This window comes from Podarcis melisellensis (assembly GCF_964234715.1).
Source record: "Podarcis melisellensis genome assembly, chromosome: 17".
Classification (NCBI taxonomy): Eukaryota; Metazoa; Chordata; class Lepidosauria; order Squamata; family Lacertidae; genus Podarcis; species Podarcis melisellensis.
Window position 1 is genome coordinate 19,827,532 of NC_138534.1, and position 27,917 is coordinate 19,855,448.

A 27,917-nucleotide genomic window follows, 5' to 3' on the forward strand; every position below is an offset into this window, starting at 1 on the left:
AAATATGGGATCTCAGCTTTAATTTTTAAGATGATGATGATGATGAGTTTAATTTATATACAGCCCTTTACCAGAAGATCCTTGGGCATCAAAACCACCTTTCAGAACATCCATGTCCCCTAGAGCAGCCTTTCTCAACCTATAAGGTCCATAAGTTACCATATAGTATATACAGTGGTACCTCTGGTTACATACTTAATTTGTTCCGGAGGTCCATTCTTAACCTGAAACTGTTCTTAACCTGAAGCACCACTTTAGCTAATGGGGCCTGCCGCTGCTGCCACGCCACCACCACACAATTTCTGTTCTCATCCTGAAGCAAAGTTCTTAACCTGAGGTACTATTTCTGGGTTAGCGGAGTCTGTAACCTGAAGCGTATGTAACCTGAGGTACCACTGTATTCAACACAAAAAACAGTGACAATTTGTTGTTGACAAAGGACAGCTGGACATATAAAGGGCCCCATTACCTTCAGTAGCTTAGGGCCTCATCAAACCTAAATCTGGCCCTGTCTGGGATGATTGCTGTTTCACACAATCAGGTGTTCATGAGATAAACATGGACATTTTCACAGTGTCTCTGTGTAACGTGAGGTCAAGCCTGCTCAATCTGATTGAATGAGTAGCTGACAGAAGTTCCCCCTGAGTTTAGTCTTTTGAAAATTAAATGCTTGCCAGTTACTCATCGGTTGGAGCTGTCATGCATTGTTACATGCATTGAAAACTAGCACCATCATCACCCCCCGCTGTGGGCAGATGTAAGAGTCCTTGTATCCTCATGGGGGATTTTCCTACTGCCAGTAAATTGACATGATTCACTATTAAAGCAGTTAGGCGTTGTGAGAAACAATGATTAAAAACAGGCCTGCAGAGAACAACAGCACCAAATTAATTACACCGTATCGTTGCGGAAGGTGGGGAGCTGAAGTTATGTGAAAGTGCAGGCGGTTTTTAATTAAGTTTTATTCCAAACAGTTCCCATTAGGGTTCACTCTGCTAATTATTGTTCCCTATCACTTGCAGTCTTTTTTCGAAGCAGCAAGCATGATGAGCCAACTATCCTACAAGCACTTGGTATTAAATTATGGAGTTTGTGTCTACGGAGAAGAAAGTGAGTAAAGCCAATTAACCATTTTGTGTGCCCTAATTGGAGTTCTGTTATTACCTTCCTGTATGCAAATAGCTATTTCCGAACACATTTGCCTTCTTATCAGGTACATGTTGTCTGGCAAGGAACTACAAGTGCCGGTGTGAAACAATGAGAGATACAAATGCCCTAGGTTGGTGTAATCAGTTTGTTCCCGGCTGTACAGTGGTACCTTGGTTCTCGAACTTAATTCTTTTTTTGTTTTTGTTTTTATTATTAAAATAATTCAGCATTAATACACACATATTGTGGATATACAAGCATACAAACATACAGTTCATACAATTCTTAAAAATGTTCAGACATACCTACACTCAATCCCACAGATAATTCCTTTTCCCATCGCCATCCACCACCTCCACCACCCCTCACCCCACCTTTGTGTTAGACTTCCAATCTACTCCATTGCAATTTTTTCCACTTCTATTGCTTTCTTTCACACACCTTTAACCTAATTGCATGCTTCTTTTTCTATTACACATTGTTATCCATCTTATTTATTATTTCAATATTTAAAATGGAACTTGTTTATTCTAGTAGGAGTTCTGATTTTTCAATATGGTTTTGCAGGTATCCTTTAAACACTGTCCAGTCCCTGTCTATCTTCTCTTTTGAGATCCTTCCAATTTCTCCAATTGTTTTGGATATATTGTAATACTCCAATAATTTGGCAAGCCACTCTGTTTTTGTTGGTATAATACCACTTTTCCACTTATTCGCAGTAGCCTTGATGCTACTGTTGCGTATAAATATAATGTATTGTCTTCTTCCTTTAGACTTCCTGGTACTATTCCCAATAGAAAACCTTCTGGTGTTTTCCTAAATGAATATCTGAACATTTTTTTCATCTTGTTATATATTGTTTCCCAATTCTCAAACTTAATCTCTCGCGCCACTTAATCTGCCGTGCCACAGGGAAGACAAGCTTTCACAGCGATGGCACCTTGCACCAGGGGCAGGGGGCGGCGACATTCATTGCCCAGTTAATTTTTTCCTACAATCGATCAGGAGCACCCCAGCGATCACTTTATTAAATCCCACAATCGATCAGGACCACTCCGGCGATCTATCTGGAACACCCCATTGGTCTAACTGTACATCGCGGTCGACTGGTTGAACATGTCTGGTACAGTAATACCTTCGTGAACGTCTGCCTTGTCTAGCATCCATTTCGGCAAACGTCCGCGGCAAACCTGGAAGTACCGGAATGGATTACTTCTGGTTTTGCCGCTCACGCATGCGCAGAAGCTCAAACGGCACTTTGTCGAGCATCCCTTTCGTTGAGCGTCCAGGGCTCCGGAATGGATCCCAGACTCAAAACAAGGTACCACTGTATAGATCTTTCCATTAAAAAAACAACAACCCAAAACTTAATAAACCAAACAGTTGTTGAAAAGAAATAATAGAAACTATAGCTAGTATGCACTAATACATTGACAGTATGTAATTAAAAGTTTTACATCAGAATCTTACCTTTCACTTCATGGTGTTGCTTTTTCGTGGTTGCATTCTCTGTATATCTGAACAAAGTTGTGTTGACGTTTAAGTGATTTGTGATTGGGGTGAAAACTAGAAAACATTTCTACAATCTCTTGAGTCCCAAGAATGGCTCAGCGTTAATTTTGCTGAGGAAACAAAGAGTCTCAGTTCCATATTTTGCAGCACGAACCAGTCTACAGGGATGAAACAGATGTTTTCAAATGTGGCTGGAAGGAATTGTGGCTAGAAAGCAAGGCTGGCTTAAAATTCCATTTATTATTATTCTTATTATTATTGATCATGGTCTGCATCTATGTTTCAAATTAGATATTCTGGTACAGGAATATGTGAAATTTGGGTCATTGGATACTTATTTGAAGAAGAATAAAAATTCTATAAACATCTTGTGGAAGCTGGAAGTTGCAAAGCAGCTGGCAATGGCAATGCATTTTTTCGTAAGTATTTTATATTTCCCCCTAGCAAAATGCCGAAGGTCAGGGATTCGCTCCCCCTACCCCTAGTGGATATTGGTGAAGATTTTTTAGACATATTCATTGGTGTTTCTCTTTGTAGGATCCAGACAGCTTGCACACACGTCTTGTTTTCACGCTCACTCCTTTAAAAATCTGGTGTCTTACGTGTGATAAGACTATGATCTGAGTTGTGCTGTTAAACAAATGCAGGAAACTTCTGCTTTATCTATGGGGGGTGTTAATGGAAAAATCCAAGGGCTCCCTTGGACAAAAAACAAAGACACCAACCAGGATAACTTGGAGCAAAACAGCAGCCTGTAGGCTTGGCCTTTATTGATCTGTTGCAACAGGGTGCTCCCCTCACTTGCAGGAGAGAGGAAGGACCCAGAAAAATGGTGTGCAAGGCCTTATAAAGACTTTTGAAATTGCCACCCTGTAGATCAAGACCACCCCCAGAAACATCATACATACATCACAGAAGGGGTGTAACCTAAGACCACCCCTCAAATACATCACACCTACATCACAGAAAACGCAATCTAAAACAGAAATTTGAATATTGTTTTTCTCCTGTGTTTGTTTATCTCCTGTCTGGCAGGTTACTTCATTGGATTTCCTGGGGAGCCTGGCCATTCTTTTGTAGTGATAAATACTTCGTTCCTGGGCCATGTCACAGGCTCACACCCTAATCAAACACAGACATACCCTTAAGACAGGATTTGTGAAGGAAAAGACAATGGGGAGGCTTTTCCAGTTTTACCTTGCAGAGAAAACATTTGCTCAGTTTAGGAATAAAAATGGTTCCAGGTTGGCCTTCCTGTGCTGATCTGTGTATGTGCTTGGTTGGTACACTTATGAACATTACCATATATCTAAGACCATAAAATTCCTATCACAGGGGAAAGCAGGAGTAAAGCAGACTTGTGTAAGCAATAGCCTTTCCCCAGAAGCAACGACTGGATAAAGCCTGTAATTAGTTTTTGGTAATCGCCTCCTGCTCTTCTTTCTCTTCTGGGAAACAGAGAGTAAGTGTGGAGTTTGTCCCAAATAGATTAGGGCCTCTGTGGTGAAGTTTGCCATGCTCCTCTTCGCTGCATTTAATGAGGTGCTGGACTGCTGCCACTAAATTCAAGCCAGGCACTGTACTGTGTAAATTAGCCATTTAAAACTGCGCCTCAGTTCCTCCTTATGTCCATTTCTCGAAGTGTTTGCTTATGTCAAAATGTGTCAGCTTGAAATGCAGTTAGGAAGTTGGCGGTTGATCTGTGCCCAGGAGGAAAAATAAGCACCACTTGTTTGCCTTTATCAGGAAGATAAAAACCTTGTTCATGGGAATGTATGTGCAAAAAACATCTTGCTTATCAGAGAAGAAGATAGGAAATCCGGGAACCTTCCTTTCATCAAGCTCAGCGATCCTGGTATCAGCATTACAGTTTTGCCAAAAGACAGTAAGTTTCTGACTCATCCGGTTCAGCAGCTCACCTGCTACCTTGAAAATGTCGTTCAGTGATTATCTCCTCCTCTCATTGCACTTAAAATTCATTTTGTTGTGTACCGCTGTTCTTGTTTGGGAAGTCATGAACCTCCCACAAGTGTGGGGTGTGCTTTTGTTTGTTTTTCTGTTGCCGGCATCATTTTGCTACTTAAAACTATTTCCATGCCGGCGGGCACACCTATTGCGCAAAATGAGCAATGCATATTCTATTGAAACCGGTATGAAAATACTGCTGGAAATGGAAAACCCAGCAGAATAGACCCCTCACTTTCAGTTCTTAAAGAGTTGCAGCCAATGTTAGTCTTTCACCCACTGAGAATCCCCCTTCAACACTCTGCAAAAAGTAAATCTGGTTCAGGAGTAGCCAGTGCAATGTATTTTATATGATGCTGAGCTCCAGCTCCCAGTAGACCCAGCCAGCAGGATGAGTCCACCTGGAAGACACCAAACAAACTGCCCCTGATCCATTTGTTGGATTTAAAGCATTTTTGCCTCGCCTGAAGAGTAACGTGAGATACCCTTTCTCTATTTCCTTACAAATTGAATTCCTTGGGATTAGGATTTTTATCTGAAGGAACCAAGAGAATCAAAACCTCTCTGTGTGTTTACACGCTTTAGCTCATGCCTCTTATGCTTAAGTCTACATGTCAGAATTTCTAAAATATTTCTTAAAGGTCGCAGACATGGAGCTTCAAATTTGTTTGCTTGTTTGTTGTCATTTACAAGCCCTAAAGATACTTATAGTACACATTTGCACCAGAAGTCCTCAGAGATTACCTAATACAGTTGAGCAGCAATTAAAACATCCTACCAAAAAAAGTAAATAAATCAAATGCTTTCTGATTCATCCTGGTAACAAATTGCCTTGGGGTTTTTTCATGATTGCCTAGTTCTCCTTGAGAGAATACCATGGGTCCCACCTGAATGTATCGAAAATCCAAAGCAGCTGAGTTTGGCAACGGACAAGTGGAGTTTTGGAACCACTCTGTGGGAAATCTGCAGTGGAGGAGACAAGCCTCTGAGTTTGCTGGATTCTCAAAGAGTAAGTACCATGTGAAGTTGAACATCTTTGTCTTGGTGAACATACTGTGCAGCGATGGGCATAAGCCACGGTTAAAGTATTTGGACGCAGCTTCCACATGTGATTCTGCCCCTCATCGGGTTTAATGTTTAGGAAAGATTCCTTAGCCTGCTAGGCAGGTTTATTTAAACGAGAGAGATTGAGATTGAGTTTGGATTTGACATCCCACTTTATCACTACCCGAAGGAGTCTCAAAGCGGCTAACATTCTCCTTTCCCTTCCTCCCCCACAACAAACACTCTGTGAGGTGAGTGAGGCTGAGAGACTTCAGAGAAGTGTGACTAGCCCAAGTTTACCCAACAGCTGCATGTGGAGGAGTGGAGACGCAAACCCGGTTCCCCAGATGGCGAGTCTATCACTCTTAACCACTACACCACACTGGCTATAAACAGGGGAACTTGTAAGCAATAGTCTTTCCCCAGAAGCAACGATTGGATAAAGCCTGTAATTAGTTTTGGGCAATCTCCTTCTGCTCCTCTTTCTCTTCTGGGAAACAGAAAGTAAGTGTGGAGTTTGTTCCAAATAGATTGGGGCCTCTATGGTGAAATCTGTCATGTTCCCACTTTCCTGACATTTCCTTGGTGGCGATTCAGACACGCTGTGATTTAAAGTCACGTGGCACAAAGGATACGCACCATGTGGCAGGTGCAACATGTCCCCTGAGAGTGAAACCCTGTATTTTATGGTATGGTTTGAAAACCAGCATGTGGACACGATTTGTGTGTACGAGGGAACCTCTCCATCTCTTAAACCGAAGTTGTTTGTGTCGGAGACAAAGAAGTGTTGTATTTGATGTTTGCTTGGACATGTAAAAGAATCTCCTTTGCTGTTGAATGTATCTCTTTTCTTCCCCACAAAAAAAAAGCTACTCAGAATTGTCCTAAATCACCGTCATTTCTTGAATTCTAGAAGTTACAGTTTTATGAGGATAGGCATCAACTTCCTGCTCCTAATTGGACAGAACTAGCAAACCTTATAAACAACTGCATGGATTATGAGCCAGACTTCAGACCCTCTTTTAGAGCGGTTATACGTGACCTTAACAGTTTGTTCGCTCCAGGTATGTTAATGGAGAAGAGGTAACTAAATTTTGGTGGGAGATGCAATATGTTTTTTGATCTGCAGTTAGAGCTGAATCTACTGCATAGGCCAGTGATGGCCAAACTTGGCCCTCCAGCTGTTTTGGGACTACAGTTCCCATCATCCCTGACCACTGGTTAGCTAGGGATGATGGGAGTTGTAGTCCCAAAACAGCTGGAGGGCCAAGTTTGGCCATCACTGGCATAGGCAAACTGTTGCAGGGGAGAAGGATGTTGTTCTGAATGTGTTCATAAGACCTGGTGTGGCCTAGTGGCTAAGAGCCTGAGCTATGGATCGAGAAATGATGATGGTGATGATGATGATGATGATGATGATGATGATGATGATGATACAATAATAATATTTATTTATTTATTTATACATACATACATACCCCGTCCACTCTGGGCGGTTCCCAACAGAATATTAAAAACACGATAAAACATCAAACATTAAAAACTTCCCTAAACAGGGTTGCCTTCAAATGTCTTCTAAAAGTCAGATAGTTGTTTATTTCCTTGGCATCTGGTGGGAGCGCATTCCACAGGGCAGGCGCCACCACCAAGAAGGCCCTCTGCCTGGTTCCCTGTAACCTCACTTCTTGCAGTGAGGGATCCACCAGAAGGACCTTGGAGCTGGACCTCAGTGTCTGGGCAGAACAATGGATCGAGAAATCCCTGCTTCAGCTCCTTAATCTGTCACGAGCCCTGTCAAGCAAATCACTGCTTTTGTAGCTTCAGCGCCCATCTGCAATATGGGAATATCAATATTGGGCTCACTTTATAGAGTTGTAATGTATTATTTATCTGAAACACTTTACTTCATGGATAAATCTCTCTTAATCTTGCCGTACAGCAAGTGAATCCTATTAATAAATATTATCCAATTTAACCTAATATTTTAAACTTGTGTGTGTTGGGGAAGGGAAAATGCAAGGCTGTAGATCCATAGTACTTAAAAAAATAATAATTAAAAGTTGTGTTAAACTAAGCAGGGCCATTTTGCACATTACACAAATTTGATTTTTTTCAGCTTGAACATCCCCACCTCTGATGTTGTATGACATCAGAGGCTTGGGAAAGGTGAGCATGGTTGACCAATGATTGGATGGGCCAATTTCTGGCATAGTGGGATTAATTAGACCTATAGGCAGGAGATTCCATACCACTGCTATAGAACATGTCTGTCTGCAGATATATTTGAGTTCCACACATAACTTTTCTTCTTGTATCAAAATTTGTTTGCGCTTGTAGAGTTAATGAGCAAATGAACCATGTGTGGGAAGTTTTGAAATGCACTAGGGATTAGGCTGCTTCTATTATCTTCCCATGGGATGCGGGAGGCGCTGTGGCCTAAACCACTGAGTCTCTTGGGCTTGCTGATCAGAAGGTCAGCGGTTTGAATCCCCGTAACGGGGTGAGCTCCCGCTGCTTAGTCCCAGCTCCTGCCCACCTAGCAGTTCAAAAGCACATCAAAGTGCAAGTAGATAAATAGGTACCACTCCGGCGGGAAGGTAAACGGAGTTTCCATGCGCTGCTCTGGTTTTACCAGAAGTGGCTTAGTCATGCTGGCCACATGACCCAGAAGCTGTCTGCGGACAAACGTCAGCTCCCTCGGCCTATAGAGCAAAATGAGTGTGCAACCCCAGAGTCGTCCGGTCTGGGGTACCTTTACCTTTACTGTTATCTTCCCACGCAGGACAGTATTTTATGATTGAAAATTAAGATAGCATATTTATATTTTCTAGGGCTGCACAAGTTAATTTGTCTGCTGATGATGATCTGTTTCTGTTCAGATGCTGTAGGGGAGCCTAGCTGAACATAATATTTTCATTTGTGTGTGTGTGTGTTTTCTTCAAGATTACGAACTATTGAAAGAAAGTGATATGTTACCAAATATGAGAATTGGAGCTCTTGGGTTTTCCGGTGCTTTCGAAGCCAGGGACCCAACTTATTTTGAAGAGCGGCACCTGAAATTTTTGCAACAACTTGGCAAGGTAAGAAGATGGGGTGTCTTATTGCAAGGATATGCGATACCGTTAGAAAGAAATAAGATATAGAGTAGAAAACCATGGCTAATTTGAAATAATTCGCATACTTTGCATGGTATTTTTGGAAGTGCTTATTTTAACAGAGGGACGTGGGTGGTGCTGTGGGTTAAACCACAGAGCCTAGGACTTGCCGATCAGAAGGTTGGCGGTTCGAATCCCCGCAATGGGGTGAGCTCCCGTTGCTCGGTCCCTGCTCCTGCCAACCTAGAAGTTCAAAAGCATGAAGTGCAAGTAGATAAATAGGTACCGCTCTGGCGGGAAGGTAAACGGCATTTCCATGCGCTGCTCTGGTCCGCCAGATACGGCTCAGTCATGCTGGCCACATGACCCGGAAGCTGTACGCCGGTTCCCTCAGCCAATAAAGTGAGATGAGCACCGCAGCCCCAGAGTCGGTCACGACTGGACCTAATTTTTCGGAGTGGTTTCAGCTTTTTGAAAGAGCAACTTTTTTTTGTTCTGCTCCCTATCTGTGCAGCTTTTGGGGGGAGGGCGATAGTTCAGAAATATCCTACTCTATTCTACTTCTAAGGCTGGATCTACACATGGGGGGGCGCTCTAAATAAGTCAGAAATTAGATTGTTATAACAAAAGAAAAAGAACCCTACAGAAAATCGCATATAAAAATTTCCTTCTCTCTGGCACCATCTGGTGTTGCATGTTTATAACGCATTCAAAACACTGTTTTTTGACTAATGTAGCTGAGTCCTAACAGCAGTATGGAACTGCTACCTCCATCCCAAGATATTTGCCTCCCTTTTATCAGAAGGCTTGCATTCGTCTTTAAGACGAAGAATGACAAGATATGGTTGCAGCCTCTGTTGTGCACACCATACCTCCTTTGTCCCTAAATTTTAATCTTTCCTCTTAACTTTAAACCAGCTCTTTTTTTGGTTTACCTTCAGGTTTTCTCCCTTGAATCCCTTCCTATTTTGCCCTCCTTTTGCTGCTTCCCTCTTTGCGAGCCAGTGTGGTGTAGTGGTTAAGAGCTGTAGACTTGTAATCAGGTGAACCGGGTTCGCTTCCCTGCTCCTCCACCTGCAGCTGCTGGGTAACCTTGGGCTAGTCACACTTCTCTGAAGTCTCTCAGCCCCACTCACCTCACAGAGTGTTTGTTGTGGGGGAGGAAGGGAAAGGAGAATGTTAGCCGCTTTGAGACTCCTTCGGGCAGTAATAAAGCGGGATATCAAATCCAAACTCTTCTTTGCAGTAAATCACTGGATGTGAAGAGAGCAGGGAATTTAGGGGCTTCCTTTGTGTTCAACCTGCCTCCTTTATCCCTGAGCCTTTTGGCTGTATGTTGTTGCTTGTACATCATATCTTCAGATCTGTTTACTTCACAGACCTGAGCGGTCAAAACATAACCCAAGTGCAGGAATATTTTTCCTTTGGCTCATGCAGCTTTCGGATGCTTTTAGGTCTTGGCAGTGCCTGTTCCTTTCCTGTCCCTCTTCTTAAATGTGCAATTCTGCTTCCCTTTATTTAAATATATTTATGCAGGCTGCTCCTGAAGTCATATGGGTGAAGTTTACTTGTCCTCCGTCATCTTCAGGAGATGTTGTTGTTGAACTGTTTTTGTGCAGTCTTTTTTTTAATATTATTCTTTATTGATTAAAAATTTACATATCTATACAAACATTATATGCTATCTCTTTACATATGAAGAAAAAGAAAATTAGGTAGAAAATAGAAAATTTATAAAGGAATAAAAAAGAGGAAAAGAAAGGGGGAGGAATAACAACAAAGATACGAAATAAAAAAATCAAAAGACAAGACAACATTTTTTATACAATAAGTGTTCATCGACACAATCCTTCTCATTATACTGTAATATAAACATTCTTTTTTAACGCAGATTTGTACTGTATAATATCATTTCTTTTCTGCTCTGTATATATTCCTCTAATCATTTTCTTTACAAATATCACTCAGTTTCTGCTAATATGGAATTATTTGTACAATAAAGTTTTACATCATTCTTAAATATTCTAAGAACTATGTTTTCGTGCACTCTTAATAATCTTAGACTTGGAGTGTTACCAAAGTCCCAAGTTGGTGGCGAAAACAGAACAATTATTGAGTCATTAGTGGGATCCTATTCCTGGCTGTGTCACCAGCTAGATTATGCAGACATGAATTGTGCTGTGTGGCACTGGGGAAACAACCCGTCGTATTTTCTTTCAATTATTTCTAGGATTTTGTCGCCCATCAAGTCCCAGGGCAGGTTACAACTATAGGATGAGTTGGGTGGCTCCTAAAAATAAATATATCAGCTGTCAAAACAATAGTGCAGGGTTCCTCCCCTGCCCTGCCCCCCGGGCTTGATATATAAATGTTTCTATTCATATTCCTTGCAGGGGAATTTCGGCAGTGTGGAGATGTGCCGGTATGACCCACTACAGGACAACACAGGGGAAGTGGTGGCTGTTAAAAAGCTTCAGCACAGCACGGAAGAACACCTGCGAGACTTTGAAAGAGAAATCGAAATTCTTAAATCTCTACAACACGACAACATTGTGAAGTACAAAGGCGTGTGCTACAGTGCTGGTACATATACTTTCTAATGTTAAGCGAAAGCTAGCAATCCCTTGATAACTTATCAGATGTTCCCCATTAGCATGAATCAGTGCGTACAGATGTCTGAACAGTCACTTTTTAAATTAGAGCATGACCTTTCCTGTTCACATTTTAAAGGGCGACCACAATCGCACTGTCAGAGTCTCTGCAATTATTAGCATATACTTGGAACGATTTCCAAAACATCAACTAAACGAGATGTTGTAAATGTCATTGCATCCTTCTTCGTTTAAGGCTTAGCTTTTAATCCAGCATTTGTCTGTTAGTGTGCTGTGCACTACAGCAACAGCTCCCTTCCTGAGCTGCATTTCCCTGCATGGTTTTAATAGTCAAAATCCCTCTTCACATGGAATTCTGGAAATCGTAGCTCTGTGAAGGTGAATAGGGCCTCCTAAGAACTTGCAGCATCCTTAACGAGATACAGCTCCCAGAATCCTTTGGGAGAAGCCATGATGGTTTAAAGTCATATCATAGGGCTTTAAATATCTGATGGGAATGTGGCCAGACACACTGTACTGACACAATAGTGGTCACATTTCATCATGGGGGGCGGGGGCACAGGGTAGTTGCCCTGGTCACAAAATTGTTAGGGGCACAAAATTGTAACACTGGGTGCTGCTTCAATACAGCTGTGCGCTCCCGTTGGCTGGGCTCCATTGAAAACATGTTCTCCGTGCGAACCAGGAAGTGACCTCTCCAAACAATGGAACAACTCTTCTTTTTTAATCTCTGCGACTGCAATCTCCTGGGTGACATGGACACTTTAGGCAGTTGAATGCGCATGCATACTCCTTCCATTTCACTCCCTCTCACTCCATGCAGCCCCGGGCACTGTCAACCCTTGCTACACCACTGCGTTTCATTCCAGAAATGCATTTGCCAGGGTAGCCCATTTTGGGCTGTCATTGTTTTGAACTTTATCTTTTAGTGTTGCCTGTGTTAAAGTAGCAGCATGTAACTCTGCTTACTACTCATCAAACACATCTTCCTCCTGTAACTAGCTGTTTCACGATCTTCAGAGTTTCTTTCTACGCAGTTGGAAAACAGCAAGCTTAATTAAATTTGATTTTTGGCAAAAGAATACCATAATGGAATCTTCCACTGCATATATGCTGCAGATGGTCTGTGCCATTTGCTTATAACGTGCTATATGAAGGGAGCTCTGTAAAGCATAATTTTGAATCTTTTTTTTTTCTTTTGTCATGTGTTTGGGAAGGCCGGAGAAATCTGAAATTGATAATGGAGTACTTGCCCCACGGAAGTTTGCGAGACTATCTCCAGAAGCACAAAGACAGGTTGGATCATAAGAAACTCCTGCATTATGCCTCTCAGATATGTAAGGTAATACATTTTACTGGTATCTTGAACTCTACCGAAGTCTGTTCTGGGAGCAAGTGGTGTGAGAACCGAATCTGTTTGCCGCAAACTCTATAAACGCTCAGGCAGATTGTGTGCAGTTCTCCTTCCCAGTACAGTGCAGGGTCATAGAACCATAAAGTTGGAGGAAACTTGGAGATAATCGAAAACACAACTGTTGCCTCTTCTCTTCCACTCGCTCATGTCAGGCAGCAAACAGCATAGAGGTGACAGCAGATTTATGCTGCAGATGTTGTCATGTTGTGCTCCAGAGTTCCCATTTCGCCTGCTTAGCCGTCACATAAACAAGCCTTTTCTGGCACACTGGGCAGTTCTTGGCCAAGTTTTGCCCAATGCATGAGGCGAAATTTGTAGAAATGAATGTGGGAGGAGTAAAGAAATGGAACAATTTTGCAGGGAACCACCCCCGTTGATGGAAAACAGGAAAAAGAAATGTTTGGTTCTGAGAGAGAAGAGTTAGAATTTCTAGGACTAAGCATCAGTGGAATGGATGAGGCTATTCTCAGGGTCAAAACGATAGTTGTGTGTCTATGTCGGTGCTGTATGCAGCAAGGTCAAGAATGCTGCTGGGCAGTTCAGCGTTCTGCACAGTTGCTTTGCAGCAGACACAATGGTGACATCTAGTGGTACTTGGGTCACAGTTTGGTAGATGTATGGTGAACTTTAGGAACAGCTGCTGCCGATTCCTCCCCGTCTGTTGTTTCCTAATAGCATAGGATTATGTTGATAAGTGGGATGTTCATAAGCATTTGCGGGGGGGGGGGGTATTCTGACAGGCAGCCATTAATTACATGTCTCATCATCTCTTCTGCCATCAGTATTTGTTAAAACCCATCCACACTGATTTCATAACACCGTTTGTGTACACACAGGGTATGGAGTATCTGGGATCAAAAAGATATGTTCACAGAGATCTAGCAACACGGAATATCTTGGTGGAGAATGAAAACAGAGTTAAAATTGGAGACTTTGGCTTGACAAAAGTTTTGCCTCAGGACAAAGAATACTACAAAGTCAAGGAACCAGGAGAGAGTCCCATATTTTGGTATGTTTCTCTCTGCTGCTTGATTACAAGGCAAATGATTTGGGGGAAATGCAATACTGCATAAATTATTTGGCCCTTGGAATATAATAAAGCGATGCATCTAAAACTTAATCTAGAGTATTATTCTTGGTATGAGCTTTTGTGTGCATGCACACTTCTTCAGATACACTGAAACAGAAGTCACCACCAGTGAGAGGGTGGAGAGGGGTATTACTCAGAAGGCGGGTGGGAATGGGTGATTGGCTGATAGGTGTGGCCAAACCCTACACCAAAGGATAAATGGACATAAATGTGACATCAGGAATCACAAGACAGAGAAACCAGTAGGAGAACACTTCAATCTCCCAGGACATTCTATACAAGATCTCAAAGTAGCTGTCTTATTACAAAAGAATTTCAGAAATAGACTGGAAAGAGAAGTTGCTGAATTGCAACTTGTTACCAAACTTAAAACCATGGAGAGACCTGGTCTGAATAGAGACATTGCATTCTCATCTCATTATACATGATAAAGCCATTTTTAGCCATCTCACTCCTTGCTTTTTCCTGTAAGACCAATTGCTGTCGTCAACAGGTTTACCACACCTATCAGCCAATCACCCATTCCCACCACCCTTCTGAGTAATACCCCTCCCCACCTTCTCACTATATAGAAGGGTCTGGTGACTTCTGTTTCAGTGTATCTGAAGAAGTGTGCATGCACACGAAAGCTCATACCAAGAACAAACTTAGTTGGTCTCTTAGGTGCTACTGGAAGAAAAAAATATATATTTGTTTCAACTATGGCAGACTAAAACGGCTACCTACCTATTATTATCCAACACATATAAAAACATAGTAAAACACCAAACATTAAAAACTTTTCTTAGCAGGGCTACCTTTATGTGTCTTCTAAAAGTCATATAGTTCTTTATCTCCTTGGCATCCAATGGGAGGGCATTCCACAGGGAAGGCGCCACTACTGAGAAAGCCCTCTGTCTCGTTCCCTGTAACTTCACTACTTCCATTGAGGGAACTGCCAGAAGGCCCTCAGAGTTGAACAAGGGAGGTGGAGATATTCCTTCGGGTATACAGAGCCGAGGCCATTTAGGGCTTTAAAGCTCAGCACCAACACTTTGAATTGTGCTTGGAAATGTACTGGGAGCCAATGTAGACCTTTCAGGACCTGAGTTACATGGTCTCGGCAGCCATTCCTAGTCACCAGTCTGGCAGCCACATTCTGGATTAGTTGTAGCTTCCAAGTCACTTTCAAAGGTAACCCCACGTCGAGTGCATTGCAGTAGTCCAAGCAGGAGATAACCAGAGCATGTACCACTCTAGCAAGACAATGCGCAGGCAGGTAGGGTCTCAGCCGGCGTACCAGATGGAGCTGGTAGACAGCCCCCCTGGACACAGAAGTGATCTGTTAAGGGTATAATGTGTTGTGTCAGATTGTTTTTGTTTTATAGATCTCTTTCCCCCCCCCCCGTCCCCTTTCTCTTCTCTCCTCCCCTCCCCGGCTTCTTATGCTATAGGTATGCTCCAGAATCACTGACGGACAACAAGTTTTCTGTGGCTTCTGATATGTGGAGTTTTGGTGTGGTCCTCTATGAACTCTTCACATATATAGACAAGAACAAAAGCCCCCCAGCGGTTTGTAGATAACCTACATGTGTATACTTGGTCTAGGGCTATGACTATCCCCTTTAGGAGAGGGCGGGGGACCTTTAGGCCATATTTTGTTGAGTCAAAGTCCCTTCTCTGCTTCTCTGCTGCACGTTGAGAAAGGGATTCTTGTTTCTCTCTGTGCAGCACAGAAACACAGCAAGCTACCCTTGGAGAAACAAACTTGTCTTTTTCTCTATGGACAGGTCAACAACAGGAATCTGTCACTTTCTCTCTTCTCTCCTGCTGAGCTGCGGTCAGCTGAGGAGCACAATCTCCTTCCTCCAAGCTGCTGATCAGCACAAAATACTGCAGGGTCTCCTTTTCCCTGAAAATGTTTGTTTCTGCCTTTTAGGGCCGTCTGAAGTTGCAGTTATTTACAGTGGTACCTTGGGTTACATACGCTTCAGGTTACATACGCTTCAGGTTACACACTCCGCTAACCCAGAAATGGTGCTTCAGGTTAAGAACTTTGCTTCAGGATAAGAACAGAAATCGGGCTCTGGCGGCATGACGGCAGCAGGAGGCCTCATTAGCTAAAGTGGTGCTTCATGCTAAGAACAGTTTCAGGTTAAGAACGGACCTCGGAACGAATTAAGTACTTAACCCAAGGTACCACTATATATGCTTTTGTAGCCCACACTTCATGTGTTCTCAGATTACCAGCAGCCTAAAACAAGTTAGCCAAAAAAACAAGTTAGCAAAACCGGCAGCAACACTGCAGAGGGAGTAATACTCTGATCTCACCCTCCAAGGAGATGTCAAGTCAAGTCAAGTCAAGTTCTTTATTACGGTCATAGACCAGCATAAGCAAAACATCTAAATAAGTAGCATAACAGTATGAATCTAAGTGAATAATTATTAAATAAATAAGAGCAAGAACCAAACATATACATAGAATACTTAATTAGGCATAGATAATGGGTGAGTAAAAATTTATAAGAAAAATTAAAAGATCGGTTAACACAGCAATATGGGGTGGGCTTCAGAAGTCCAGGTTTACCAAGTTTACCAAGTTTTGTTGCGGCAAAAGCCAGCGACACCAAACATCACAAGGTCAGACAAAAAGGAGATCCACAAGAACATCAAGAAGAAGAAGAAAAAAGATTACACAAGGGAACTTCGCTATGTGCCATTCAACAGCAGAAATCTACGCTTCCTGATTGCTAAAGCGCAAAATTTGGCCACCTCATATGATATTGAGCCCGAGGAATCTTCTAGAAGGTATTTTCTTAGAATTTTGGGGGAGGATTCCAAATAATGCCGTAGGGGTACGAATTTTGACAAAAGCGGCAAGATAAGTCGAGCTCGCTCTTCACTATAAAATCTGCAGGACAGAAGGATGTGTGTAACAGATTCTACCCTATCAGACATACAGGGGCAGAGACGTGCATGCATCGGTACCCGCGTGAATTTGCCGTACAGCACTGCTGAGGGCATTGTCTCAAAGCGGGCTCTGGAGAAAGCCCATCTATAAGCTTCGTTAGTGATGTTAGTTAAATAAGGGGCAGCTGCAAAGTTAGGCCAAGCTTTTAAACATCTATATGTCTCCGGGAGTAGGGCGTCTTCTTGTTGTAATTCGACATCGTAAAGTCTCTGAGTGATAATTGCCTTTGCCTTGTTCTGAGTTCCAAGAAAGAGATTTTCAGGGTTTAGGCCAATTTGTTTGATCTTGTTAGTTATTTGCATAAGCCAAGGAGGATAGGGAACTGCGGCCAGGAAGCAAGGTAACAGTCCCTTAGGATTGTAATGGATTTTCAGCCAGAGGGATATTGCTTGCTCCCAGACTTTTAATTCCACTCTGGGTAGTCCTGCCTCTTGCCTTAAGACTGCATTAGGTGTACACTTTGGGGTGGCAAATAGTGATCTTAAGAATTTTGATTGTACTGTTTCAAGGGTCTTAAGGTTGACAGAGGGGCTAATTTGAGTGCCATATAGGAGTTGGGCTAAAGATTTTGCCTGAAAAACTTTTAGGGCCATCGGTAGAAAGCCAGCTCCTTTCCTTCTGAATAATCTAAGGATGGCATTTGCACTTCTTCCTGCTGATATAGCTGATGTGGTCAGGTGTGTTGACAATTTGGCATTGTAAGAGAAAGTAATGCCTAAGTATTGGAAGGTCTTAGTCTGTTCAATGGCGTTTCCCTTTACGCTCCAATTATCTTTCCTGAAGGAGCGGTTAAAATGTACAATTTTGGTTTTGGCAAAGTTAATTGTTAACAGTTCAGTGTTACATTGGTCACTAAACTTTCCTAAGGCACGTTTCAGACCCACTTTGGTTTGAGAGAGAAGAACAGCGTCATCCGCATACATTAAAACTGGTACTTTTCTGCCGTTAGAGAACACGGGGGGGTGGGTTTCGATTTCACGGCAGCATGTGACCAGGGAGTTGACATAGATGTTAAATAAAAATGGGGCTAATAGGCATCCTTGTCTAACTCCTCTTTGGACTGGGATTTCTCTAGAGAGTCTGCCGTCCTGTGCAAGTCTTATCTGGAGGGTGTTGTTCTCATGAAGCTTAATCATCAGAAGTAATAACCTTCTGTTAATACCCATATTGGCCAATTTGGCCCAGAGCCTACCCCTGGATACAGAATCAAATGCTGCCTTTAGGTCCACAAAGGCTGCATACAGTGACTTTTTCCAATGTTTCACATACTTATAGACAAAATAATCTAACACTAAGCAGTGATCAATAGTGGTTTTCTTGCTTCAAGATGGCGACCGGCACTCTACTAATGTGAGCCCGTTGATTTTATCTTTTTATCTTTTTATTCTCTCTTACCCCTTTTAAAGACTATTTTAAAGACTATCTTATTTCTTTTAAAGACTCCTTTTAAAGATTATTTTAATGAACATTGAGCCCAGATAAATTTAAGCACCTCACCGCGAAGAGTTTACAGGAAGATTCATGGGCTGTTCTCACCACAAGTTTGGAGGCACAGACGGAGCATAATTTAGTGTTATGCCGATAACCTTTGGCACACTACTCTTCCTTGAATAGGATACTTTCAAGGAAAATACTCCCTCGACTCTTTGAAAAACCTAGGGAAGATAGAAGAGCGAGGTAAAGGGAGAGATGACTCAGCAATTCAACAGCCCTGCTGAAGCAAGGAGGGGGGTTGGAAAACGCTGCAGAGAATCTGAGGATTTAGAGGAAATGGCATGTTTGCCCCTCACCAAGCAAACCAAAATCAGCGAATTCTTTCATGGAAAAACAAAGGATACTTTTAATATTCCAACCTCGAATAGCTTCTCTCCATTAGCAGAGATAATAGATAAGGAAACTACACCGAAGGAACTTTCCGCTAAACAACCCACTGACCCCCTAAACAACACCATCATGAGACCAAAAGGTCCCAAAAAGGTTCCAACTATTCAGGCGGAAGACTGCATCAGAGAACAAGAAAACCATCTCTCTGAATTACTACTTGAACACTCTACCACGCTAGACCTTGTGGCTAAAACCGTGGACTGTATCTTTAAGTACATAAGAGACATCAAAGGCTCTTTAGAGAAGATCATATCCTTTGTATCCCCAAAAGTTAATGTCAGCCCCGTAGACGTTTTACCGGAGGATAGGGCCGAACCAACACCCAGAGTACCTGCCCTACTGCGCTCAACTCCGCAGACTGGCTGCAAATTTGAAGGTGAACAAACTATGGAAGATCTACACACCACATCTTCCTACAATCTTTCACTACAAGCCACTAGACTTTGTTTAATTATCCTCCCCTTCAAAGGTCAGGTTGTTAACTGGTCGTCTATACATGTCGCAAGAAGGCATCTAGCTGAGCTCTTGGGCATAAATCCCCTTTCCATCGATCTAGAATCCACTGTCCACATTTACAGCAAGCCACACATGCAGAGGATACTGCTCACCTTCAAATCTAAAAAGTTTCCAACTTATATGATGTCCCTACGAAGCTCCCTGACTAATTTTGGAATTTTTATTACAAGAGTTTTTATCAACACTAAGATTTGCCCTCTTATACCCTACCTTCCAGCTAAAAGGAAAGCAATTAAAAATGAGGGCACCCCACCTACTACGAGCTCTACCTCTCCACCCTCAGACTTAATTAGTTGGACAGAGACCCCCATGCCCCTCCTATCAAAGGCTACTCATCTAGAGAATTCGATGGAGCAGGAGTTACTTGTTTCCTTCTCCCATCTCCCAAAAGCCGAACAAACAGAGATAACGGACAGACTAGATGAGTTATTACTCTATCTTCGCAACCCAGAAGACCTAGCGCCCATAAAAGAGGCAAACACTCCACCTAACTTGGAGCGAAAAATGGAATATGAATCTCCTCAGGTCACGTCAGAACACCCCCCCCTACTCTGCCCAACTGAAATCCACGCCGAAATCGCTGTGGCGCCCCTAACCACATTACCGGAGCCTTCACCACCCAATGGCTGCATCTTCCACGACTCCGGGAAAGTCCTAGATGCTATTGAAGAGACAAAATGACTCTCACCTCTATTACTATCCTGGAACGTTGCTGGGTGGCAATCGAAAACAATGGACAAAGACGTTCTAAGCTACGTATCACAGTTTAAGATCATCCTGCTCCAAGAAACCTGGATGCAAAATCCTTTCGATCTACACAATTATTTTGCTTTCCACTCCTGTGCCTCAATTGGCCCCAAAGGCGGAAGACCGGCGGGAGGTCTGAGCACCTTCGTATCGATAGATCTAGGAACCTCCCCCACCCAATTGAAAATCGATAAAAAATGGATTTTGGCTGTGAAAATATTCTCTACCCACTTTAAGATCATATGCATCAATGTTTATATTCCCCCACTCATGAAACAAACTGATCTTAAAAACATCTGGAACGAACTGGAAGACTGCATTCTCCTTGTCTCAAATAAGTTTCCCTCTGCCTCCCTAATCATTGGTGGGGACTTTAATGCAAGGCTAGGTCATTCAGACGAACAACTAATCAACGAAAGTGGAATGGGTCCCCTAAATGCTAATGACGAACACTGGCCCCTATTCAGGCGTCATTCACTTGACCCAGTTACCAATTTCGCTGGTACATGTCTCTTTCTAATGGCACTTAGATTAAACCTTGTTATTTTAAACGGCCTCTCCTCGGGAGACTGTCCTGGCCAATTTACTTATTGGTCAGGCTTAAGGCATTCTGTTATTGACTACATCCTTGTCTCCCAAGAACTCTTTGATGAATATATTGAATTCACTGTAGATATAAGAACCGAAAGTGACCATCTCCCTCTAAATCTTAAAAGGACTGAATTTTGGGAACCCTCTAGATGTGGGCTCACCCCACAGACCCCTGATCCTAATGTTCTACAACAAATAGGCAGATCCAGAATCAAATGGTCCCCTTATGTTAATAACAATTTCAGCATTTGGACACAATCAATGGAAGGTCAACTCCTCTGGGCTGATCTGACCTCCAACGATACTGAAGAGCCCTCCCCAATTGGCCATTATAACACATTAATCCGAAAACTCCAACCGCTATTGTCAAGACTCGGGAGATCTAGCCACAATGCGTCCCCTACCAACAAAAAATGGTTTGACCGCGAATGCATCCAGGCAAAACTTATACTCAGGGAATGCTTTAAGGTCTTCCAGCAAAATCCTAACCCTATCACTAAATTAGAGTTACAACTTAAAAAAAAGAACTACAAAGAGTTACTAAAAACCAAAAAAAGAACCGCAGACTCTCTCACCTGGCAGGCCCTCATAAAAGCGTCAATAGAAAAAGACAATACCAACTTCTGGAAAATTATTTCCAGCCAAACCAAAGCTCCTATAGACCAAGGAGATGTGTCTTGTAGCAGGGAGGGCATTCCACAACCGAGGGGGGCCACCACGCAGAAGACCCTCCCTGCCCTGCTGCTTCGCAAAAGCCACCAGTGATGGCACTCCCACCCCTGACAGATCTTAATGCCTGGGAAAATCTGGGGGGGGGGCATGCTCTAAGCACAATGTGCTGTGCATGGGACTGCCCTTAAGGGCCATTTGGAAATGTCAGCAGGGCCAGAGTATGGCCGCAGAGTTTGTAGCAAAGATTCCTAGCACTGTGTTTGCTGATGTGTTTCCAGCCTAAATTCAAGGTGCTGAGATTTACTTCTGGGGCAGAAAGTGGTAAGGGGCAATATGCCACCAGTGGGGGAGCTGGGTGAAAGCAACATGGGTGGGACAGGCTTTCTCTTTCCCCATCCTCTCTGACCTCTCCTCTCTCCACACACAAACACACCTTTCATTCATCTCTTTTCCCCATCTTCATCTATCCATCCATTCATTTTTGTACTCTTCTGGCTGGAGCAACCATTCCGAAGGAGGTTGAGCGCTCTATGCAGACTCCAGGCCAACAGATTGCAAAGCTCTTTACAGTCTGAACCCAGAATAATAGAAGGAAATACCTTCTCCCTTGTCTTCCCAACCCCCTGTTAAGGAGCTCTTTTTCAGTTGCTGGCTCCAAGATTTGGAATTAGTTGCCAGGTTTTGTGTCTGTAAATCTGAGAGACTGGCCCTTTTAAACAAGTAAGCCTTCTGTAACTAAATATATTAACACCAGCTCTCTCTTTTTAAAAATCTAACTCTGATAGTATTTTATTGTTGCTCTAGTTCTGTTTTGTTTTTTTAAAAAAATCAGTTTTAACCTACTGCAAGAACAAATGTTGAAAAACAAGCTATAAATTTTCCAAATAAATAAAAGCAAGTTTCTGCTTGCAAAACCTTCAGATTGGCATAGAACTTTTTTTAAAAAAACTTTTTTGAAAGAGGGATGTTCTATAGGCCTTAAAGGATTGCCTCTGTGACATATTGCATTCTATCCAACAAAGACTAGTGTGCCTTCTGCATAGCTCCTCCTATGAAACTGGGTAATTCTTTGATGCTTTGATGTCATTAACCTTAATGGAAATTCAACTTGGAATTTTTATTTTAGGAGTTCATGCGCATGATTGGGAATGATAAGCAGAACCAGATGATTGTGTTCCATTTGATAGAGCTGTTGAAGAATAACGGAAGGCTGCTCAGACCTGACGGATGCCCAGATGAGGTACCTGAATGTATCACTTTATCATGCTGTTCTCTCGCTTGGTGTAACTGTCAGTCTTGGTGTGCCTCTGAATTGTTCCTGTGGCAGAGACAACCATAGCAGAATACTTGCTCCCGTGTTTACCTGGAAGCCTAGTAGCGAGGGCAGTTTTCCCATCCTTCAAAAGTTTTGTTGTAAAACCAAAAACTTGGGCTTTCTCATTTATGAGCAACTTAGTTTTTTAGAAACAAGAAAGGCCGAGGGCCTTCTGGCAGTTCCCTCATTGCGAGAAGTGAGGTTACAGGGAACCAGGCAGAGGGCCTTCTCAGTAGTGGCACCTGCCCTGTGGAACGCCCTCCCATCAGATGTCAAGGAAATAAGCAGCTATCCTATTTTTAAAAGACATCTGAAGGCAGCCCTGTTTAGGGAAGTTTTTAAATATTTAATGCTGTATTGTTTTTAACACTCAATTGGGAGCTGCCCAGAGTGGCTGGGGAACTCAGCCAGATGGGTGGGGTATAAATATATTATTATTATTATTATTATTATTATTATTATTATTATTATTATTTAGTATATGGTGGAAACCATTAAGAGAGGGGATTTGCATACAGTATGGAAGAAATGTGCGACTATTCGAACCGCACTGAGAGCCAGTGTGGTGTAGTGGTTAAGAGTGGTAGACTCGTAATCTGGTGAACCGGGTTCGTGTCTCCGCTCCTCCACATGCAGCTGCTGGGTGACCTTGGGCTAGTCACACTTCTCTGAAGTCTCTCAGCCCCACTTACCTCACAGAGTGTTTGTTGTGGGCGTGGAAGGGAAAGGAGAATATTAGCCGCTTTGAGACTCCCTAGGGTAGTGATAAAGCAGGATATCAAATCCAAACTACTACTACTACTCCTCCTCCTCCTCCTCCTCCTCCTCTTCTTCTTCTTCTTCTTCTTCTTCTTCTTCTTCTTCTTATTTCTGCTCATCTCATATTGGTGTTTTCTCTCTTGCCAAGGTCTATGCCATCATGACGGAGTGTTGGAACAACAGCGCCAGCCTGAGACCCTCCTTCAGGGATCTTGCTCTGAGAGTGGATCTCATAAGGGAGAGCATGGGTGGGTGAACACGCTGGAATTCACCCAAAGGGACCTGCCGACATGCACAGCAAGTGTGTCCTGTTCTTCGGGACGTTGCAGATCGTTGCTTATCCCGCACCCATTCAGAGACGGCAGCAAAATCATCCCATCCAACCTCGCCCGTGATGACGAAGGATGCGGCTTAGTTTCTTCATCGGGAATACTAGCGCGATGCATTGATGAAAAGCACTTTGATAGCAAAGGAATTGCTTCCCCCCTTCCCTTTATTTTGAAGCAGAATAGTGCAGCGTGATCAGCAAGCATCACCATGGTTTGCCTAATAGGACAACTGCAGAAAAAAATGATGATGTCAGACAGGGGAGTTACGGAAAGATAAGAAGACTGGGTGATTTAGGTTGCAATCGTGTGCCTGCTTACCTGTGGATTGCTATTGACCAATGAGACTTGCTTCTAAGGAGCTATATATAGGACTATGTTCTTCAGCAGGAGTTGACTTGCAGGGTTTCTGGTAGCACAGCTACCAGAAGACTTTGCGCTTCCAGCTGCACTACTTTGAAAAAGAGCAAATGTTTGCACTTAATGGAATCACCAGTGCATGGGTTCCTCTTTTCGCTACCCCTTATTTTGTTCCCTCCCCCTGCTACCTTCGTCCACTTTTGCCTGACATAAGAGGAGATGGCATACCAGGTGAGGCTACCTTTCATGTAGCTTGGAACGGTGTGTTCCTTTGCGTAGATGAACATTTCTTTAGGTGTGTGCAGTTATGCAATTCTGTGAGAGACTTAAAGATATTTTTTATATAAAAAGGATAATATAAATGTAGCAGAGAAACACAAAGCACCAGTCAGGATGAGAGAAGATTGCTGATGGGTCCTGGCGATAGCTTTTATGTCATACAACTGCCCAATGCTGTGCTAGCACAAGAACCGCTCAAAACACGGCAGCAGTACAAAGTTGAGTCTCAGTTGCAGACGCGTTTCGTGCCCTGCAAGCCGTTGCTGAGTAAGTCTGAGTTGCAGAAAGCAGCAGAAAGCAGCCGCTGGAATACCTTTTTGACTTTCCTGCAGTGAACTATGAGCGATTTAGCCTCCTGTTCCATGCGTTGCACAAGAGCCTCTGTTTTATGAAAGGGTTTGTTGCTGTTTATTAGTTTTAAAACTTTTTTTACTTTGTCAAGGCGTCACGGCTTTAATATGTAGAAGAAAGGCTTTAAAAAAGAGAAAAATAGCCGTTTAAGCAACTTCTGTGTGCCTGTCTAAGCCAGCCAGAGAAGAGATGTCTGTTCAGGCAGTGTGATGTACTGTAAATACTTCAAAGGAAAGGGAACAAGTAAGAAGAGATTTTTTTAAAAAACAAACACCTGCCGAAAATTGCATTTTTAAATGAACAAGTATATATAGCAGTCTATTTTCCTATGTATGTTGTGGATATGTCAAGCGCTGACCACGTTTCCTTAAGGCACAGTTTTTTGAAATCATGTCATCGGCAGCAGCTTAATATGTTCCCCATGCTAAACTTTGTTAGCCTTGCCAACTTTCCCAGATGCTGCATTTTTCCTTTCTACCCTCTTCAACGTTTTACTGGGTGACCCAGTCAGATTGAAATAGAAAAGCAGGCTTCCAATGTTATGAAGAACAAATGTCACCCATCTGGCCCGTCCTAGTCTTCTTCAAATTGTTACTGAACAATTTGGCTCTGTGTAAGGATAGCCATGTGATTTTTCCTTACCTCTTTTCACAACAGCCTAAGTTGTGAAATATATATAAAGCCACTGTAACTCCTTGCGCACCAGCCTCAGTGGCGCAAATTTGCATTTGCCAGCCTAGGAACATGGAGAGTAACAAGCAGGTAGTAGCATCAGACTCTCTTTCTTGCCCCTAATGATTTGGCTGTCGGCTTTGGAGCTGGCCAGAATACTTTAACAGAAGGGCACTGGGTATTTCCTCTTCTCTCACTGGTTGCCCACCAAGCCTTGTTTTGGTGACTTGCGATAGAAGTATCCTCCTTGGGAGAAGGTGCTGAGAAGATGTTTGCTTCCTAAAATCAAAAAGTCAATTGAAAGAGGTTATTGCTTTCCACTATGGAGATGGAATGAAAACTTGAAATGTACTTCAGCGTATGGCAGAACGTGCTTAGATGTGCTATGAACTTATGTACCTACCTCAAAAAATGGAGGAGGGTGCAGCGATGTGAGTTTTGCATGAGGCTAAGAAGTACCTCCAAAAGTTGCAATTACTTAGCAGGTGAGCTCCAGTCTACCAATATTTTGTGCCCCTGTGTGCTCTGGCAAGTGCTGATCTAATGGCTCTTGGGTATGTGTGAAGCTCTCCTTTCACACGTGCAGGAGATTATCGTTCTGTCTTACAAGCAGGGGTGTTTCACACGTGCAATGGGCATACGGAACAGCAATTCTTGTTTGTAAGTAGAGATGGGAAACGCCGGCGTCTTTTCCTCTGGGAAAGACATTTATTTTATTTGTAAGAGTAGAGAGTTATGCAAGCAACTGCCGGGGGATTGGCGGAAGGAGGAGAACGTGGGATTGAAATTGTGGGTAGCCATGTTTTGTAACAGCACGTTATGTTTAAATGGCTGGAAATGTTTGCATTTTAAGAGACAGTTTCACAATGTATATTTTTAAATTGCTTTTGGTCGAATACATTGCACATTTGTACATTGCTTTGAAGTTGATTTTAAAACAGGTTGTACATGAAATATATTTTCTTTTTTGTAGACTATTTACGTGTATTGTTTTTGTTTAGGTTCCGTATTAACCGGAATCATAGTAGCATAAGGTTGAAAGCGACAGCAGATACCCGGATAAACAGATGCAGCTGTCTGACCATGACAGAAATACATATTCTATGTGATCAAGGATTTCATATTCCATTTTTTTTTTTAAAAAAAGGAAGAAACCTCAGGGAATTTTGTGTAATGCAACAAAGAGTTCTTCCATAGTGGTTTTTAAGTAAATAAAAATGTATTTGTTTGATCTAGTATAGTATGATTGACTTACATTCTCATGATGATGGTTTGAACACTTCTGTGATTGCAATCGTTTAACCTAAGTGGGGGGGAATCTCAGGCCAGGAGGCCAAATGCAACTCTCCAGGCCCTCTTATCTGGCCAAAACCTCTGTCCCCAGGCCAGTGGTGTAGCGTGGGGGGTGCAGGGGGGCCGGCCGCACTGGGCGCAACATCTGGGGGTTAGGGTTAGGGGGCGCAAATTACTTGCCTTGCCCCAGGTGCTGACAACCCACGCTACGCCACTGCCCCAGGCCACACCTCTCACGGTCTCTGATTCATGTGTTTTTCCTCTGATTGGAATGTGTCTTGAGCTTGGATAATAGCGCTTGCTTGCCTGGATGGAGAGGGCTGTGCATAGCAACCATTGCTCCATTCACTTCTGCTTTTAACCCTCCCACAACTGGCACATGACCCTTGAAGCTTCCTCAAAAAAACCCAAGGCCTTCGGACTGAACAGTGAAGAAGTGAAGAGCCCAATCTATAAAGGTGCTAAATGTTTCAAAGGCGGCGCAAGCCACTGAGCAATCCATAGGCATTGCCTTGTCGACATAGAAGGCCCCTTCAAATTTAAAACCCAACCATTGGAAATCCTGAGGTTGTACAAGAAGAAGGCGAAAAGCAGATTCTACATCACATTTTTCCAGCAGGGCCCCCCTACCAAATTTCCTAATGAGCTTAACGGCCTGGTCAAAGGAGGCATATCTCACAGAGCGCAGTTCGGCCAGGATAGCGTCATTTACAGAGCCTCCTTTGGGATAAGATAAGTTGTGAATAAGGTGAAATTCCCCTTTTTAGGATACGATCCCTAATGGTGAGAGGTGCAGATTAGGAATAGGGGGACTTTCAAAGGGGCCAGCCATCCGCCCTGCAGAAATTTCCTTTATTATCTTTTTTCTTGCCACCTCAGGCATCTCCCTAACTGACTTTGGTTAGGTGGGTGTGGCGATCACACAGGGTCCCCAGACGTTTGATTGTCTGTTGACCCTGTGCCACCACTGTGATTGCTTTTTCGCTGCCACCAACCCGTTTCCCTCGGGTACACACGGAGTCCAGACAGTTGTTAACATTAACTAATAATCAAGTTGATTTATAGGCATGAACAAGCTTATGGTTTCAGTTAATTTTTCTTGGCAGTTTCTTAATCTTAGTTCCTTAACTGTCCTATGCGGTCCTAACAACTTCAAACTGATGATTCCAACTATCTATCTGACTCCACCTAACAATTCCTCTCACTCTCTCACCACACAAGACGACCAACCCACAGACTTATATCCTCCCTCTTCCTTCACCAACTCCCAACTCTCAACTGACCCACACACTCCGACTCTCACTCTAACTCCTCCTTTCAG

The 27,917-nt window shown here is 42.9% G+C and overlaps 1 protein-coding gene across 2 annotated transcripts in view; it reads left to right on the top strand.

The window, feature by feature from the left end:
• Positions 1-26,534, top strand: part of JAK2 (Janus kinase 2) — a 95,426-nt gene extending 68,892 nt beyond the window's left edge. For both annotated transcript variants that reach the window (XM_081893842.1, XM_081893843.1), the window contains 12 exons: positions 1,023-1,110; positions 2,953-3,080; positions 4,408-4,546; positions 5,484-5,635; positions 6,584-6,734; positions 8,614-8,750; positions 11,159-11,348; positions 12,595-12,719; positions 13,628-13,800; positions 15,315-15,432; positions 22,368-22,481; positions 23,464-26,534. In XM_081893842.1, the coding sequence (XP_081749968.1) occupies positions 1,023-1,110; positions 2,953-3,080; positions 4,408-4,546; positions 5,484-5,635; positions 6,584-6,734; positions 8,614-8,750; positions 11,159-11,348; positions 12,595-12,719; positions 13,628-13,800; positions 15,315-15,432; positions 22,368-22,481; positions 23,464-23,571 (1,623 nt within the window). In that variant the 3' untranslated portion in view covers positions 23,572-26,534. The remainder of the gene's footprint in view (positions 1-1,022; positions 1,111-2,952; positions 3,081-4,407; positions 4,547-5,483; positions 5,636-6,583; positions 6,735-8,613; positions 8,751-11,158; positions 11,349-12,594; positions 12,720-13,627; positions 13,801-15,314; positions 15,433-22,367; positions 22,482-23,463) is intronic.
• Positions 26,535-27,917: the final 1,383 nt, after the last annotated feature.